General features: G+C 38.2%; 2 protein-coding genes across 2 annotated transcripts; one reads left to right on the top strand and one right to left on the bottom strand.

Moving 5' to 3' along the window:
• Window positions 1-913: 913 nt before the first annotated feature.
• LOC142985441 (uncharacterized) lies at window positions 914-2245 on the top strand. The gene is made up of 2 exons (XM_076133630.1): window positions 914-1099; window positions 1306-2245. Exons 1-2 carry the CDS (start codon window positions 989-991, stop codon window positions 2227-2229), a joined length of 1035 nt encoding a protein of 344 aa, XP_075989745.1. The 5' UTR covers window positions 914-988; the 3' UTR covers window positions 2230-2245.
• A 1004-nt stretch (window positions 2246-3249) lies between these two features.
• Window positions 3250-19518, bottom strand: LOC142985439 (tubulin beta-4A chain). Its single transcript, XM_076133627.1, has 12 exons — window positions 19234-19518; window positions 17399-17510; window positions 16228-16353; window positions 15402-15503; window positions 10782-10909; window positions 9867-10034; window positions 8524-8638; window positions 7888-8008; window positions 7152-7241; window positions 6184-6343; window positions 5147-5248; window positions 3250-4340 (listed from the first exon to the last, which is right to left on the bottom strand). Exons 1-12 carry the CDS (start codon window positions 19288-19290, stop codon window positions 4269-4271), a joined length of 1353 nt encoding a protein of 450 aa, XP_075989742.1. The 5' UTR covers window positions 19291-19518; the 3' UTR covers window positions 3250-4268.
• Between the last annotated feature and the right edge of the window lie 169 nt (window positions 19519-19687).

Genomic DNA, 19687 nt, shown 5'->3' with positions numbered 1-19687 from the left:
AAAAGTGTTACAAAAACATGGAAAATTCTGACCCATTCTCTCTTATGTGGCGCAAGCGAAGTTGCGCGGGTCAGCTAGTTTATGTATGTATGTAAAATACGTACCTTATATTAAGAGTGTTCCGAACTGTCCATTAAAGATATAGATATAATACATATCGCCACAAACTGTCCACGTATACTTTAGTGCTTGTTCACGTTGGAACTCGCGGGCGCGGTGGCGGGCGCGGTCGCGGGGACGTGGCGATTTGTGTTCACGTTGGCCGCCAGGCGGGCGTTTGGCTCAAACTGGCTCAAACTGGTTGATCTTACTTGACATCGCGCCCGCCACCGCTAGTTCGACGTGAACACACACGAACATCTTCACTTGTTTGATATTGGCGCGAGCGCGCCACGCGGGCCGCGCGCGACGCCGCTAGCTCGCCCGCGACTTAGACCGCGCGAACGGTTTGTACGTGAACACTTCGGTACATCGCCATATGTTTGATATTTCGCGACCGCGCCCGCCACCGCGCCCGCGAGTCAACGTGAATGAGCACTCACACTTTCACAGTAAAACCGTATGCGTTAAGCCTACAATATATATAATGTCAACAAGATTTAACGTTTTACGTAGCTACCCACAGTGATAATTATATTGTCGTTAGCCAGTAAAAAAATATTTTAAAATAAAGTGTTGTCTAAGGAAAAAATGTACACTTTTTTTAATCGCGAAACAATGTGATCTATCTCGACCAAAGCCTTTGGAGTTTGGTGATATTACAAATGTTCCCGCCTGAATAATTATATTTTTTATATTAATTATTTACTAAACTTTCATTCTTTAATACTCTACTAAATAACAACAATCGACTAAGAAAATCCTATGTAGTTCAACCACTAGGTGAAACTTCAACAACGTCAGATTCAATTTGACATAATCATATTTCATAAAATCAAAACAAAGATTTTCTCGAAGATAGAATTGAAATAATTTACTGCTTATAAATATGTCTACTGAAGAAAACGATCAATACAAGTTACTTCCACATCATGAGCAACAGGATTTATGTACAACTCGTTTACCGTACAGACAGGGACGGAAACTAACCGCTGTGAAAGTAAGTTGAAAATTTGTTTATAAAACTTTATCTAGAGCTCAGTTATAGGTCTTTGCGACTTATATTATATAATTATCTTGTATGTAATGTATTTAGAAGTATATAAGTATGTTTATCAGTTATTTGGTTACAGTACAAGCTCTGCTTAGTTTGTAATCAAATGACCGTGTGTGAGTTGTCAAATGATATATTTTATTTTTTTTCAGGTATACACAATAAATGACGAATCAAAACACTTACTAGTATTTGGAGTACCGTCTCTCAATCTACGTCAAGAAACAAAAACCTTATTCATGAAATTTGGCAAAATAATACAATTTAATTTAACGAAATATCCATCAGAGCAATTCACAGAGACTTATCATGCTATATACGAGAGTATACAAGCGGCAAGAGTGGCGAAAAAAATGTTAGACGGCAAAAATTACTACGGAGGTCATCTACATATATGTTATGCTCCGGAAATGGAGAGTGTTGACGATACAAGAGAAAAAATGGCATTAAGAAGAACTCAAGTTGTCAGTCGATTGAAGAATTTAGGTAAAGAAGCGATTATTTCTAAGTTGGCTTTAGAAAATAAGGTAGCAGAGAGGCTAAAAGAATATACCGTTGATAAAAAAGTTATAAAAATAAATATGGGTGACGTGAATGTTTTGAAACGTAAAAATGACGTTACACAGTTAGTTAAAAGAAAGAAATATAAAAATAATAGTTCTAGTAAGACTGATGGACATCCATTAAAAAATACTGCCTTACATAGCACTTATAAAAATGTTTCATCAATCAATACTGATTCAAAAAAGACTGACGTAAATTTTTCATCAGGAATTACTGACTTAAATAAAACTGATGTCCGTACTCCATCAATCAATATCGAGTCAAGTAGTACTGACGTGTTTTCATCAGTCAATATATCTTCAAGCATGACTGATTCAAGTAATACTGTAGCCGGACCAAGTTTAAAATCATCACCTGTAGATATTATAGACTTTACATCCACAGAAAAAGAGGTCCTTTCCAATATAAATGAGGCTTTAAATTACAATAAATTTGGTCAAGAAATTATTAAACAAGTACCTTATAAACCTGTTAATAAAATTAAGTTTAATATTAAACAGAAATTGATATAACATTTGTAGTTTTATTTGTATGGGGCTCGTGGCTTAATTAACAACAGCCGCGCGGATCGATCTCTGAGGTTAAGCCACGCTTGCAGAGGTTGTTATGTGGATGGGTGACCATCTCATACATATCGACTTCCTCCGTGTTTAGGAAGGCACGTTAAATTGTGGGACCGGCTGTCATTTTCGAAGAAGCTTGAAAGTCTGACAACCAGTCTTACCGAAGGGTGTCGTGATATAACCCAGGAAACTGTTGTGTAGGTCTGATAGACAGTCGCTGCATGTACAATACTGGTATTCAGCTGCATCCGGTGAGACTGGAAGCTGACTACAACATAGTTGGAAGAAAGGGTAGACTACGCAGATCCTGGTCATCCTAGATTCAATTCCTTGTGCTGTCCCATTTTATGTACCTACTTGCTTAACTATTAATTTACCTGTGAGATTTTGGAATAAATAAATAATAAAATAAGGGACTTACTGTCTCCGTGGTTTGAGTGGAAATGTATGGGAATGCTGATCACAATGCCTCTAGTCTGCCGTCCTCTAACTATAATACCGTTATCAGTTATCTACAAAAACAATGTTTCGAGATATTCGATAAAAAGTCGCGAGAAAACAAATATGCAATGCTGTTTCGTAACTATCTGGAAACTGCGATTTGAAATGTCTTTAGCAGCATCTGGAAACAGCATTGCATATTTCTTTTCTCGCGCCTTTTCGCGAATATCTCGCAACAAAATGCCGTTATCTACAAAATTGTTTTTGTAGATAACGGCATCATAGGACGGTAGTAGTTCGATTTCTGGCATGGGCCAAAAATATGTTCCTGAGTTTTTCTGTAAAGAATTTTCAGAGATTGCCCGGAGTTAGGAAGTTGAAGTCTTAGACCTCCGTGCCTCGGAGAGCACGTGTCGCCGTCGGTCCTGCGCCTGACCTCTCACTGGTCGTGTTCGTCACAGCGCACTATGAGAGTGATGTAATAGAGAGTGTACCTGTGTATTGTACATTATAAGCAAACTACAATACTACTGAAAAATGATTTATTTCAAAAATCTTAAAGCTATTTTTACTTATTAACTAAAAGTGTTCTACATTTTATTTGTTGCAGTGATAAGGACTAGAAAATAATCAAATTATATTAATTAAATCAGTCCTTTTTAACATTTGTTTATAAAAAATTGCAATAATTTATCAAAAAATTACTAAAATTAGTCCTTGAAGTTGTCTACTGATCAAAAAAGTTGTGTATGTGTAAACATGCTAAGGGATGCTTTGGCATGCGTGAACATGCTAATGGATACGTTAGAATATGATAGTGTTATGATATTAGCATGCACATATAGTGACATTGTATCGCGTTATAAGTCAGGTAACTGTGTTGTGTAGGTCTGATAGACAGTCGCTGCATGTACAATACTGGTATTCAGCTGCATCCGGTGAGACTGGAAGCCGACTACAACATATTGGACAACTCACACACGGTCATTTGATTACAAACTAAGCAGAGCTTGTACTGTAACCAGATAACTGATAAACATACTTATATTCTTGTAAATACATACTTATATAGGTACATTAACAAGCAAAAGATACCTATGTAGATTATTGTAGATGCTTCAAAATATGTTATACCAGTGGATACGACAGATTGAGTAATTGTAGATGCATTGGCATGATATTACATGTCACTGAATGCTTCAGCATGCTATAGAATGCATTAGAAAGTAATTGTATATTAGTGCATAGGTACTTACATCAAGCCAGTGGGTCCATCAAAACGTGCAAGTAAGCTATCGTATGCATCAGCATGTGATGGGATATCAGCGCATGCCTCCGGATGTTTTCGGATTTCAACGTATTAAAGTGCACATCGACTGGCATGTCACCACATGTAATGGGATGTCTTCGGATATAACTCATTTAAGTGCAATATTCTTTAAATATATAAAATCTATTTTGTAAGTAAGTATTTTGTTGAAGAAATTGTTATCTTTGGTAGAAGTATACTGGAATTAAGGGCTGCTACGTCTACGTTGTTTCGGAGGTTACTCCTCCTCAGGATACTCCTCGGCGACTTCCTCTTGCTCGTCGAATTCTCCATCCTCGACACCTACTTCCTGCAGTGAAAGAAATAAATTTAACACCACATTAGTTAAATTTAGTAAGGATTTCTTAAAACATCCATTAGTAGTCCCATTATCCGTCTGTCGCGGGGACTTTTACAAACATACAAACAACGGATACAAAGTACAACCAAACCCCAAACAATTATTTGTGGATCGTACAAATAATTGTTTGGGGTCTGGTTGTACTTTGTATCCGTTGTTTGTTAAAAGTCCCCGTGACACAGTTCTTAGTGCGGGAGTGCCTTTTTAAAAGAAAGAAAACAAATGTACCTTACGAAAGGGGGGGTCAGTCAGTAACGGAAGAGTTTTATAATTAGGTCGGGGAAAAAGTCTTTCGCATGATAGTATGTATAAACTTGTACCTAATACAATCTTTTCTCTACACAAAAAAGCTCGATATTTGTGTACCTCACGAGCTCACTGAAAGAAACCTAATGAACCGTGCACTCATTTGTGATTCTTGAAGCCAAAGATTTTATTACAAGAAAAGACTTTTTCCCTGACCTAATATCGAAGGTCGGCGGACTAAAGAACATAAGTCAAAAAGTCGAACTTTACAGGAACAATAAAAAACGTTTTTTATTCCGTCTTGGAATTTTCAAATCGTGCGAGGCTGATAAGGTACACCACTTAGTATGCTGGGAATTACTTCTCAGTGACTTAAGTGCTTTAGTCAAATGGCGTATTGAATTATTTGAAGTCGAGAGATCTAATAAAAAAAATATCGAATTTTTTGACATATGTTCTTTAGTCGGCCGATCCTACAATTATAACAGCAGTAGTAATAAGGATCCTACCTCATACTGCTGGTACTCTGAGACCAGATCGTTCATGTTGCTCTCTGCCTCCGTGAACTCCAGCTCGTCCATACCTTCGCCTGTGTACCAGTGGAGGAACGCCTGAAAACATTTAATAATTAATACAATGAACATTTTTTTTTGAGGCGCCCATAGCCAATTGCGCTCACCTGTCGGTAAACGATCTGTGGGTTAAGCAACCCTAAGCGCGGTCATTCCATAGATGGGTGACCGGATAGTGGTATTTGACCAGGGCGTCTCCGTGCTTCGGAACGTAAAAAGTCGATCCCGGTTGATGTCAATTAAGATAACAGTCGTTAAGCCACGTCAAAGGCTGCGAGCTTGAACAACTTTGACACTAGAATGACCACTAACCATACGATGAGAAGAAGATTAATTAAAATCGTCGTCAATACAGGAATATTAAAGGTTAAGGTCGCCAGGCCAAGGTTGGAGGTCGTGGGTTCGATTCCCACACGGAGCAATTATTTGTGCGATCCACAAATAATTGTTTCGAGTCTGGTTGTACTTTGTGTCCATTGTTTGTATGTTTGTAAAAGTCCCCGCGACACTAGAGCAATTCTTAGTGCGGGAGTTGTCTTATTAAAAAATATATATATAAAAAACCCTGGTATTTTACGAGAGTCATCAGAGAGGGGTGACATATAAGAAGTGAGGAGGGCGTGTCAGAAGGAAAATGGAGAGGGGGTTTTCAGAAGGGGGGGAATGAGCGGTGATGTGACATGTCGGAAAGGAGGGGTGCATGTCTGAATGATGCTGCATTTAAAAAAGGAGAGGATTCTAGGGTCCCTCCGTGTCAGAAGGGTGGAAGGTCTGGTTGCAGCGTTTTGGAAGAAAGGTTCTGTGCGTATTAGAAAGAGAAAAGGAGGGGGGATCGGAGAGATCTTGTAGGGGGTGAGGGCTTGAGCAATCAATCTACTAATTTGAAAGGACCAGTGAGACTGGAAGCCGACTACAACATAGTTGGAAGTAAGGCTAAACTAATATATAACGATTAACCATAGTTCTAATCTTACCTTTCTTCTAAACATGACAGTGAACTGTTCAGATATTCTCTTAAATATCTCTTGTATAGCTGTGGAGTTGCCGACGAAGGTGGCGGCCATCTTGAGACCTCGCGGCGGCACGTCGCACACTGCCACCTTCACGTTGTTAGGTATCCATTCTACGAAGTAACTGGAATAAATGTAATATATAAGTTACTGTCCCACTGCTGGGCAAGGGTCTCCTCCCGTAATGAGGGAGGGGTTAGGCCTTGAGTCCACCACGCTGGTTAACTGCGGGTTGGGGACTTAGTATGCCCTCAATAAATGTTTGAAACTAATTGAATTATTAGGCATACGTGGTTTCCTCACGATGTTTTCCTTCACCGTTGGAGCATGTGATAATTATTTCTAATACACACTCACACACACAACTGGAATAAACAATAATTAAAATGCATACTAATATTATAAATGCGAAAGTAACTCTGTCTGTCTGTCTGTCTGTCTGTCTGTCTGCTACTCAATCACGCCTAAACTGCTGAATCAATTTGCATGAAATTTGGTATGGAGATATTTTGATATTTTGAGACCCGAGAAAGGACATAGGCTATATATCATCACGCTACGACCAATAGGTGTAGAGTACCAATATTTTTTTTACAAAAACGGAAAAATTATGACCCATTCTCTCTTATGTGACGCAAGCGAAGTTGCGCGGGTCAGCTAGTTTAAAATATTTTGTACCAATGACTTACAAGTGATGTGTGTATTAGAAATAATTATCACTTGTTCCAACGGTGAAGGAAAACATCGTGATGCAACCTTGCATGCCTGAGAGTTGTTTAGAACAGTTCTTGAAGGTGTACAAAGTCCCCGCACTTGGCCAGCGTGGTGGACTCAAGGCCTAACCCCTCCCTCATTACGGGAGGAGACCCAGCAGTGGAACATTAATGGGTTACAATTACTAATAATAAAATGTTTGAAAGAGAGGTTCTTACCTTGAGTTCTTATCTTGTACAGTCAGCATCTGTTCATCAACTTCTTTCATAGACATTCTGCCGCGGAAAATGGCTGCCACTGTCAAATATCTATAAGAAAAATACATATTACTTCGCATTTATAATAGCAGGATTAGAAGAAGAGAATAATGACGTTTTGACTATAAACGAGGTTTGGGATTTCATTTCACGTCTCTCTCTCATCGTACGGTTAGTGGTCAACCTAGTGTCAAAGTTGTTCAAGCCGCAGCCTTTGACGTGGCTTAACGACTGTTATCTTAATTGACAACAACCGGGATCGACTTTCTACGTGCCCTCCGAAGCACGGAGACGCTCAATTCAAATACCACTAAGCGGTCACCCATCTATAGTTTGACCGCGCCAACTGCTTAACCCACAGATCGTTTACCGCTGAGCGCAACTGGCTATGAGCGTCTCGAAATAATCTATACCTACTTAATATTATAAAGCTGTAGAGTTTGTTTGTTTGATTGTTTGTTTGTTTGAACGCGCTAATCTCATGAACTACTGGTCCGATTTGAAAAATTCTTTCAGTGTTAGATAGCCCATTTATCGAGGAAGACTATAGGCTACATATCATCACGCTACTACCAATAGGAGTAGAGTACGAGTAAAAAATGTTACAAAAACGGGGAAATTAACCATTCTCTCTTATGTGACGCAAGCGAAGTTGCGCGGGTTAGTTAATGAACTATAATTAGTGTTTGGTACTAACCTGCCATGTCTCGGGTCGCAGGCCGCCATCATGTTGATAGGACTGAACATTTGTTGTGTCAGCTCTGGCACTGTTAGTGCTCGGTACACCTGACTGTTGCGAGCAGTGAGGGGAGCGAACCCTGGAGGCAAACATATAGTAATCTTTACATATATGTCATAATGGGGAGGGCGAGGGGAGGGATATGTTAAAGGAAGATTTACCCCCGGTTTCTGAGGTACATTCAGCGGTAGTTTATCTATTCAGTAGCGTTTAAACTCATACAAAAAAACGCAATTGAATAGATAAACAATTTAGTCTATTTAGAAACCGGGGGTTAGAGAGGGTAGTACAAAAAAGAACAGTGTTTTCAATAAATCAATCTTTTCTCTACACAAAAAAGCTCGATATTTGGTTACCTCACGAGCTCACTGAAAGAAACCTAATGAACCGTGCACTCATTTGTGATTCTTGAAGCCAAAGAGATGGTATTACAAGTTTATACATACTATAATGCGAAAAGACTTTTTCCCCGACCTAATATTTACAGGTATATGTTTATCAGTTATCTGGTTACAGTACAAGCTCTGCTTAGTTTGTAATCAAATGACCGTGTGTGAGTTGTACAATGATATTTATTTAGATAATACTATTCACCTGGCATGAAAAAGTGTAACCTCGGGAATGGCACCATGTTGACAGCTAGTTTACGAAGGTCTGCGTTCAGTTGTCCGGGGAAACGAAGACATGTGGTCACTCCTGACATTGTCAACTGTAACAAAAGTTTTATTTTATCGTACGGTTAGTGGTCAACCTAGTGTCAAAGTTGTTCAAGCCGCCCGAGAGGCCTTTGACATTGCTTAACGACTGTTATCTAAGTAGACAACAGCCGGGACCGACTTTTTACGTGCCCTCCGAAGCACGGAGACGCTCAGTTCAAATTCCACTATGCGGTCACCCATCTATGGAATAACCGCGCCAAGGGTTGTTAAACCCACAGATCATTTACCGACCGGTGAGCGCAACTGGCTATGGGCGCCTAATAAATAAATTTAACCCATTACTGTCCCACTGCTGGGCAAGGGTCTCCTCCCGTAATGAGGGAGGGGTTAGGCCTTGAGTCCACCACGCTGACCAAGTGAGACTTTGCATACCTTCAAGAACTGTTCTAAACAACTCTCAAACATGCAAGGTTGCATCACGATGTTCTCCTTCACCATTGGAACAAGTGATAATATACAAACATAATTATTTCAAATATAAATCTCGCACAAATGATTATCGCGGGGACTTTTACGAACATACAAACAACGGACACAAAGTACAACCAGACCCGAAACAACTATTTGTGGATCGCACGCACAAATGAGTGTTCCGTGTGGGAATCGAACCACCACTGCGCCACGGAGGCAGAACATGTGACAATATGCTCAAATACTCACCGAAACAAATTAACTAGAACACGACTTACCTCCGCATGTCACCACATGCCACTACATGTTACTAAATGCTTCAACATTTCACTACATGCTTTTCATTTTATTTTATTTGCTTCAACATGTGACAGCATACTCAAATACTTACCGAAACAAAATGATTCAATACACTACATACCTTCGCATGCCTTCACATGCTACAACATACCACTACATGCTTCAACATGCCACTACATGCTTTAACATGTGACAACATATTCAAATACTTACTCACAGAAACAAAATGATTAAATACACTACATTCGCATGTCACAACATGTCACTACATGCTACAAAATACCCGCACATGCTACAACATACCTCCGCATGCTACAACATGCTCAAATAATCACAGGAACCAGATGAATTATTACACTACATACATTCGCATGCCACTACATGCTATAACATACCTGCGCATGCTATAACATGCCACTACATGCTACAACATACCTCCGCATGCTACAACATGCCATTACATGCTACAACATACCTCCGCATGCCACAACATGCTCAAATACTCACCGAAACAAGATGATTCAAATCGCCATAAGTAGGCGACGATAACCTCAAAGTTCTGAAACATATATCATAGAGCGCTTCGTTGTCGATACAGAAGGTCTCGTCTGTGTTCTCCACGAGCTGGTGCACGGACAGAGTCGCGTTGTAAGGCTCTACTACCGTGTCTGACACCTGGGGGACAAATAAATAAATAAAATAAATATCATTGAACAACTCACACACGGTCATCTGATTACAAACTAAGCAGAGCTTGTACTGTAACCAGATAACTGATAAACATACTTATATACTTGTAACTACATACTTATATAGATACATTAACATCCAGACTAAGAACAAATACTCGTGCTCAAAAAATATGGCTGTAACTCAATCTGGGTAAGTTTGAAGAATTTTTATCAATTGTGTTAGTTTCATATGAAAAAATAATTGAAACTAGTTCATATTTCTACTGTCAATGTTACCCAAATGATTTAAAGTTACCCGAGTTGATTGTATTATAAATAAATAAATTTAACCCATTAATGTCCCACTGGGCAAGGTTCTCCTCCCGTAATGAGGGAGAGGTTAGGCCTTGAGTCCACCACGCTGGTTAAGTGCGGAGACTTAACATACCTTCAATAAATGTTTTGAACAAATATTGCGCATGCAGTGTCATCACGATGTTTTCCTTCACCGTTGGAACAAGTGATCATTATTTCTAATACACACATAACTTGGAAGTCATTGGTGTGTTGCCTCGGGTTCGAGCCTGCTACCACTTGCGTGGGAGGTGTCAACTTATACCACTCGGCTATCACTGCTCTGTATATATATCTGTTTGTATAATATCTGTGTATATACATATAATAGTAATTTGTAAATATTCTTATGTAAATAATAATAATAATTTAAATATAATAAGTTTCAAATATTTACTTTAGGTGACGGCATTACACTAAAAGTGTTAACAATTCTGTCTGGATATTCCTCTCTCAGCTTGCTTAGTAGTAAGGTACCCAGGCCTGATCCTGTGCCACCTCCGAGAGAATGGGTCAGCTGGAACCCTGGGGACAGAGATAGCTTTATGTGTTGCTGGTAGGTGGGAAAGAGAGGGAGTGAAATAGAAGAAAAATAGTCTTTGTTACATTATGATCACATTTATCATATCGTCATTAATAGCATAAAATCAAAATCAAAATCAAATCATTTATTCATTTAGGTCAAGTGCTGACGCTTATGATAGTCAATGATACAGAGAGTGAATTTACCGCCAGTTCGGAAGGTAGGGCCAATGAGAAGAGCTGGCAAGAAACTCCTGGCCACTCTTTTTAATCGCCAAATGATTTTAACAATATTTATGCTGGTATAAAACATTGATGATGTAAGTAGCTGCTACCTACCAACACTACCGAACACACTTTGGTCATAACATAAATTAAATCAATATATTAAGGTGCTAATAAACAAGATATAAATAGTATTGGAAGCATGATGGGAGCATCTACCCACATAATAATATAAATGAAATCATAAGAGGCATTTCAAGAGCATACTGTGGTAAAGGAAGTACAGTTAGTGAAACGTAGTTGCTTAAAAAAAAATTATGGCAGTCACCACACCCAGGACGACCAGTCACCCCAAGCAGCACCCGTTCACGAGTATGACGCGTGGACCAGCCATCACCCCCTTCGCACATATTAGAGGGAAGGGGGTGACCCGGCACACGACGCCGCCGCAAGCAACGACATTTTAGTGAGCATGACGAACCTTGGCATGGGAGCCCACCATTTCAATGAAAAAAAAGAAAAATGAATACCACTGAGACTCGTGCAATACCTCTCTGTTACAGAGTTGAAATGACTGATTAATGTTTATACAATGCAAAGATGTATATATAAATATATAGATATTTAATCTCGATTTCTGAAGAACGCGTAACTAACTAATCCCATGTTTTCTTATCCATTAAGTAATCGTCAACCTTATAATAACCCCTTTTAATAAGATGATCTTTAACAACTACTTTGAATTTTTGTTGGGGAAGATCCATAACACTGCTAGGGAGTTTGTTATACAACCGAACACCAAGACCTGCAAATGAGTTGTGTACTTTTTGCAATCTATTGCAGGGACCTACTAATTTGTGCTTATTTCTGGTATTAATGTTATGAATGTCACTATTCTTAGCAAACGAATTTATGTTTTGTTTGATGAACATCAAATTCGCAAAAATATACTGTGATGCCACCGTCAGTATGCCTATTTTCCCAAATACATCCCGCAGAGAGTCCCGCGCTCCTAAGCCGTAAATAGCGCGAATTGCTCTTTTTTGAATTACGAAAATTGTGTCTATATCAGCAGCTCTGCCCCAAAGTAGAATACCGTAGGACAAAACGCTGTGAAAATAACCAAAGTACACCAGTCTTGCCGCATCTACACCAGCAAACTGTCTTACTTTTCTTATCGCATAGGCTGCGGAGCTGAGCCTGCCCGCGAGCTTTGTTATTTGGGTGCCCCATTGAAGCTTATTATCTAAATCTATACCTAGGAAGGTTGCGGAATTGACCATTTCTAATACCTCACCATTTAGAACTACGTTCGTACCTAGATTCCTAGCGTTGGGCATGGTAAATCTAATGCATTTGGTTTTCCTTGAATTTAACAACAAATTGTTGGCTGTAAACCAATTGAGAACCTGTGTAAGAGCACCATTTACATCGTCAAAATCAGTTTTCTTACGATCTACTTTAAATATAAGCGACGTATCATCAGCAAATAGTACGATATCACACAGATCCTGTACCTGATGTGGCAAATCATTAATATAAACCAGAAAAAGGAACGGACCAAGGATAGAGCCCTGTGGTACCCCGAGACTAACCGCAGATCCAGTGGATCTCGACCCATTTATGTCTGTATAATGCACTCTCTCAGACAAGTAGGATGCAAGTAAGTCAAGTGCCACATCCCCAATTCCATAGTACTTAAGTTTATATAAAAGAGTATTGTGGTCAACACAATCAAACGCTTTGGAGAGATCGCAAAATACCCCAATAGCATCCTGCGACATCTCCCAAGCATCGAAAATATGCCTAATAAGTGTGACCCCTGCATCGATGGTAGATCGACCCTTTGTAAAGCCAAACTGTTTGCTGTGGAGTAAATTATACAAACTGAAATGGCTTTCTAGTTGCTCTAATATAGCCCTTTCAAATATTTTGCTAATAGCAGGCAAGATGGATATTGGCCTAAAGTTACTGGGCTCAGTTTTACATCCGTTTTTAAACAGGGGAATTATCTTACTGTGCTTCATTAAATTAGGAAACACACCTACATCTACACATCGATTAAAAGTTGCAGCTAAATGAGGTGCTATTTCAGCGATAATACTCTCAAGTAACTTGACAGAAATACCCCACAAGTCCGCAGTATTTTTGGAATTAAGCGACTTGAATACTCTGATTACGTCAGAGGGGTTTATATACTTAAAATAAAATGAGACATTGCACTGACTCACATTGCTCCTAAGTAATGATTCTGCTTTAGCGGTAGAGGAATTTAAGGAACTAGTCGTAATGACTGGTATGTCAGAAAAATAATTGTTAAATGTTTGAGCTACGCCTAGGCTATCTGTAATAACCCGATTGTTAACATTTAACTCGAAGTTGTGATCGGGTGGTGTTGATCGTCCTGTTTCATTATTAATAATATTCCAAGTTGTTTTTATTTTGTTGTTGGAATTTTTAATCTTGTTGCTTAAATACAAAGACTTAGCAGCAGCACAAGATTTTTTAAAAATTTTTGAATAATTCCTAACATATTCAAGAAAACCTGGATTGAAATTGTATTGTTTCATGGCATACAGCTCATACATCCTAGCTCTACTTTTGTAAATTCCTACAGTCGCCCAATCGCAAAATTTCAGTTTTGTATTTTCCTTAGCGATCGTTTTTTCTTTAAAAATCGTATTAAACTGAGATTCAATAACGCTAAACAAAGATTTATAGAGATCGTCTGGGTCATTCTGAGTAATATCAATGTTGGAAATCTTGGCGGCTACCTCATGATTAAACAATGTCAAGCGGTTGTGTGTAATAGGTCTAAAAGTTATCGTGTTAGATTTGATAACATTCTTCCTAGAGAAGACTGCGTTCAGTCCACAGTGGTCTGACGTTAAATCGTTGACTATGACCCTGTCTAAGACATACGCAGTTGCTAAACATATTGTCCAAGCATGTGGCCGAATGTTCGGTAATTCTAGTTGGATTATTAAAAAGATGTTTTAGATTAAATGATTTGAAAAGAGTAATCAGTCTGGTGGTAGTGATGGACTGCTCCAATATGTTAACATTAAAATCACCACAGACAACCACATACTTGTTACTAACACTTAAACGCTTTAATATATCTTCAACTATAGTTTCAAACAAACTGAAGTCACTCATTGGTGGACGGTATATGCATACTATAACATGCTGCTCGAGTTCTACACAAGATACTTCGGCAGTGCGTTCTACTGACAAGCTAACTATATCCTTACGTTCTTTGCATTTTATGTCGTTGCTAACTAAGATCATTGACCCTCCATGTATTGCCTTCTTCCTACTGAATGCACTTGTTATAGAATAATATTGATTATTAAATATTAATTGGTGCGACAGCAACCAATGTTCGGTGACACAAAATACGTGTGTGTCATGTTTTTTCAAAAATAATTCTATCTCTAATTCTTTGCCGGATAAACCTTGTATATTTTGGTGTACTACGTTCAGAAAACCTGTCTGTTTATCCGTTGTCTTGCTTAAGCGTTTAAATTATTGTTGTGCTTTGTTACATTATGCGTAACAGTGTCCTTACAAACTAAATTATCAATAATATTAATCACAGTATTGTTAGTAAAGCGACTAGACAATACTGTTTCGTCCTTAAACCTAGGTTGTGTTATATTGCCTATAACTAAGTTAATATTATATGCTAACAAACTAGCAATTATATGTCGATTTTTACAAGAAAGAAACATTCTTTCTTTAGTTAAATAAAAATTACTAATAAATTTATTAGTATCAAAAAACAATAGTCTATCACTATGATGACTTGTTATCAAATGTAAGATAGCATTCAACTTGTGAATTTGTCGGTTAAATAATAACACCACATAACACACAACATAAAAACTGGAGTAATCTATACTAATATTATAAAGCTGAAGAGTTTGTTTGTTTGTTTGAACGCGCTAATCTCAGGAACTACTGGTCCGATTTGTGGAGGAACGAGGTGATCATGTTCCCCCAACACTAAGGGAGGATCCTCCGACCAGGCGAGGTGATCGTGCCTGGTGGGCCTAGGCTGCCCGACTGTTGTAGTCGGGAGCTTGTATATATAGTCAGTTGCAGTGCAAACTTCGATAGCGCGATTCAGGACTTGTGACGTCACACTGCGCGTGGTGGTTGGTTGCGCGCTGGTCCCAGTAGATGTCGCTGTATGTAGCGAGCCGCTACAGATTTATATATTTCCATTCTTTTCTATTCATCTAAGAGTGACTGAAACATTACGTACCTTGCAGACAGTCGCAAGGCTCTGCTTCCTTCCTCACGACATCCATGACGGACTCCACCAGCTCAGCTCCCTCAGTGTAGTGACCCTTAGCCCAGTTGTTACCTGATAACAAACATAATAATATAATTCAAAGGTCTGACTTACCCCCAATTTCTGAGGTACCTACATTTAACGGTAGTTTAGCTATTAAATCTCATATAAAAAGAACGCTATTGAATAGATAAACTACCGTTAAATGTACTCGAAACCAGGGATAGTGATCTATCACACAGCACAATCCACTGGACGGATCGAGCTGACATTTGACATGCAGGTACATGTTATGACGTAGACATCCGCTAAGAAAGGATTTTGATCAATTCTACCCCCAAGGGGATGAAAGTTTGTATGAAAATTGTGTCCTAAGACACGAACTACGCGGATGAAGCTAGCATAAGCTGGTAATGTTATATTAGGTCGGGGAAAAAGTCTTTCCGCATTATAGTATGTATGAACTTGTAAAAAAATCTTTTCTCTACACAAAAAAAGCTCGATATTTGGGTACCTCACGAGCTCACTGAAAGAAACCAAATGAACCGTGTACTCATTTGTGATTCTTGAAGTCAAAGAGATGGTATTACAAGTTCATACATACTATAATGCGGAAAGACTTTTTCCCCGTCCTAATATAATGAGACGGATTTGAACTGGGCATCTGGGCATTAAAGCCGATCCCGGTTGCTGTAAGATAACAGTCGTTAAGCCACGTCAAAGGCTGCGGCTTGAACAACTTTGACACTAGGTTGACCACTAACCATACGACGAGAAGATGTATAAGATGACTTACCGGCTCCGCTCTGACCGAACACGTAGTTGTCAGGTCTGAACAGTTGTCCATAAGTGGAGCTCCTGATGGCGTCCATGGTACCTGGCTCCAGATCCACCAGGACGGCGCGAGGCACGAAACGTTTACCTGGGAATATTATACACTTATAGAAGGCATTGTAAAACATGTACCTATATCACAAATTAAACGGGAACTGTTAATTTACTATAACTATAAGACATTTGTAACTAAATCTAATGTATAAAATCCTCGCGTCACAGTTTTCGTTACCATACTCCTCCGAAACGGCTTGACCGATTGTCATGAAATTTTGTGAGCATATTGAGTAGATCTGAGAATCGGCCAACATCTATTTTTCATACACCTAAGTGATACTTTTTTTTATATGGCAGAACAACGTCTGCCGGGTCAGCTAGTTTACTATAACTATAAGATATTTGCTAAATAACTAAATTAATTGTAAGAAAATTTAATATTATCGCCTGTCTATTGCTGTGGTTCCCAACCAGTGGTCCGTGGAAGTCAAAATATGATCCGCGAATTATTTCAATTTAAAATTTTCAGGATGATTGCTACACTTTATTTTTATATACTTACATAGTGGTCCCTGCTAACAAGAATAATATAAAAGTGGTCCCGGACTAAGAAAAGGTTGGGAACCCCTGGTCTAAAGTCTATTGAAAAATGGCTTCTTCATCACCATTAACTTGTCATAATTAGATTATTATTATTTTATTATAATGTTAATGTTTGTTATCTTACAATGTTCTATAATTAATTTAAATTTAAATGTACCTATAACTTACATGTTTAGTATAAATATACTGTTAATGTAAGGCGGTAATAAATCTATACTATATAATATTATAAAGCTGAAGAGTTTGTTTGTTTGATTGATTGTTTGTTTGTTTGTTTGTTTGAACGCGCTAATCTCAGGAATTACTGGTCCGATTTGAAAAATTCTTTCAGTGTTAGATAGTCCATTTATCGAGGAAGGTTATAGGCTATATATCATCACGCTACTACCAATAGGAGCAGAGTACCAGTGAAAAATGTTAGAAAAACGGGGAAAATTTTTAACGCTTATGTAACGCAAGCGAAGTTGCGCGGGTCAGCTAGTAAATAAATAATATCACTTATAGTGATATTTTATTCTTGACAAAGGACTTACCATCAGCGGCTTCATTGTAGTAGACCTGGATCCTCTCGAGCTGCAGATCACTGTCGCCGCGATAGTAGCCCGTCTGATCGATGCCATGCTCGTCTGATATTATCTCCCAGAACTAAAACAATATAAATAATTTTACTAGGTAGTAAATGGTTACCGTGGGAGGGGATGCCCTAAAAAAACATACTTTTGTTTTGTTTTAAAACATAGGGACGACTCCCGCACTAAGAATTGCTCTTGTGTCGCGGAGACTTTTACAAACATACAAACAACGGACACAAAGTACAACCAGACCCGAAACTACTATTTGTTGATTGGACAAATAATGGTTCCGTGTGGGAATCGAACCCACGATTCAATGGTAGCGGTGTTGTGGCGACATTAACCACTGTGAATGACTTGTAGAAATGTCAGGTGTTCGTAACCGACGGTCCTGTATGACAACATGTATGTATGTGAATGAAGCAAGGGAAGTTTGTAAGGATCGGTTGACGTTGTTTAGTCTCTGCCCCTAAAGGGAAGTAGTGTGATTTTATTTATGTATGTAGTCGAATACATATTGATAAAGGTAGACATATTATTATTATTTAATTAACCGGGAAATCAACTTTTCGATTTTGCTTGAATTCGAAGATAATACGCCTAAACTGCGGGCTTAAAAATCTCTTAATTCGAAAACTAAATACTAATGTGATTGACATTAAACAAAATTATGTTACATAGTAAATATCTTTTGAAATAAACAAATAATAAATATCATTGGACAACTCACACACGGTCATTTGATTACAAACTAAGCAGAGCTTGTACTGTAACCAGATAACTGATAAACATACTTATATACTTGTAAATACATACTTATATAGATACATTAAAAACCAGATTCAAAACAGATACTCGTGCTCATCACACAAAATTAAATATTTGTTCCAGGTGTGATTGGAACCACACGCGGCACTACGATTATTGCGGCGAGGTGACCACTTTAACCACTGCGCCAAACGTGCAGTTTAAAATGACAAATTAGTTTTATTTATGTTTTAACAAGTAAGAAACCCGACACGCAACATCAAAGGAAACCCGATGCGAAAGAGAAATGTCGTGACATGAATAATATATTGTTTCCTTTTCCCATAGAATAATTTTCTATTTATAATTTTCCTTAGCTAAAGTAAAATTAACACAATACTCATTATGTGTAAATACTAACACAATATCAGTCTACTGTCTTCCAACTATGTTGTAGTCGGCTTCCAGTCTCACCGGATGCAGCTGAATACCAGTATTATACATGCAGCGACTGTCTATCAGACCTACACAACACAGTTACCTGACTTATAACACGATACTAAGTAAGACTGGTTGACCATCAAGCTTCTGACTACTGTTAACGAGTGTCAAAGATCTTTGAAAATTACTGCTGGGACCCACAATTTAACGTGCCTTTCGAAACATGGAGGAACTCGATTTGTTTAATTTGGTCACCCATCCACAGAACAACCTCGGCAAGCGTAGCTTAACCTTAGAGATCGATCCGTGCTGTTGTTACTTAGCCACGAGAATCTTAAATGACGAATAAAAAAAAAGAAAATAGTAAACCATAAATAAAAAAAGTAGATGCGTTTTTTTTTTCGTGGTCCGATTAGCATTATTAGCATATTTAATTATTGTGAATGCAAAAAAGTAATTAAACGCGAGTTCAATCAACGGGAAATATCAGTCTTAATATAACTGTTACTCTATACTAGGCCGAGCGTATCAATAACACAAATAGATTTCTTATTCTATGAGTTTTAAGACGAAAAAAATATAAATAAAATGGTTGTTTGTTTACTAGCCTTTGAGCCGATCTGGTTGCCGCACTGGCCAGCCTGCAAATGCACAATTTCACGCATTTTAAATGTTTTCACTTGCAAAACCACCGATCTTTGGCGAGAGTTCCCGTCTTATGTACTATTTTTGGAACAACACGATCGCGGCAGTACTAGGCACGTGGGACGAAATACAACGCAATGATCGCAATTAATTTATTTTTAATTACAAATTAATAGTAATGAAAGTTGTCGACGATGTATTTCTTTGTAATCTCAAGTTATCTGAGAAAGAAAATCATGTTGCAGCAGGCCGTGGGAAAGTGAAATCGGGAATTGATTACAGCGCCATCTATAAGTTGATACTTACATTTTAACAAAACTACTGCTAAAGATAATATTAGGAGATAATTTAAACTATAATTATATGTGTTTATTCATTTATTTATTCTACTTAATTCAATTAATACATTTTTGTTAA

Source organism: Anticarsia gemmatalis, chromosome 30 (assembly GCF_050436995.1).
Source record: "Anticarsia gemmatalis isolate Benzon Research Colony breed Stoneville strain chromosome 30, ilAntGemm2 primary, whole genome shotgun sequence".
Classification (NCBI taxonomy): domain Eukaryota; kingdom Metazoa; phylum Arthropoda; class Insecta; order Lepidoptera; family Erebidae; genus Anticarsia; species Anticarsia gemmatalis.
This window is presented reverse-complemented; position numbering and strand designations above follow the sequence as displayed.

Coding starts and splice junctions, on each gene's coding strand:
- LOC142985441 (XM_076133630.1), top strand. CDS start 989: ATGTCTACTGAAGAAAACGATCAATACAAGTTACTTCCACATCATGAG. Junction 1,100..1,305: donor GGAAACTAACCGCTGTGAAA/GTAAGTTGAAAA, acceptor ATTTTTTTTCAG/GTATACACAATAAATGACGA.
- LOC142985439 (XM_076133627.1), bottom strand. CDS start 19,290: ATGCGTGAAATTGTGCATTTGCAGGCTGGCCAGTGCGGCAACCAGATC. Junction 16,354..17,398: donor CTACAATGAAGCCGCTGATG/GTAAGTCCTTTG, acceptor TAATATTCCCAG/GTAAACGTTTCGTGCCTCGC. Junction 8,009..8,523: donor GTTACACTTTTTCATGCCAG/GTGAATAGTATT, acceptor GTTTGCCTCCAG/GGTTCGCTCCCCTCACTGCT.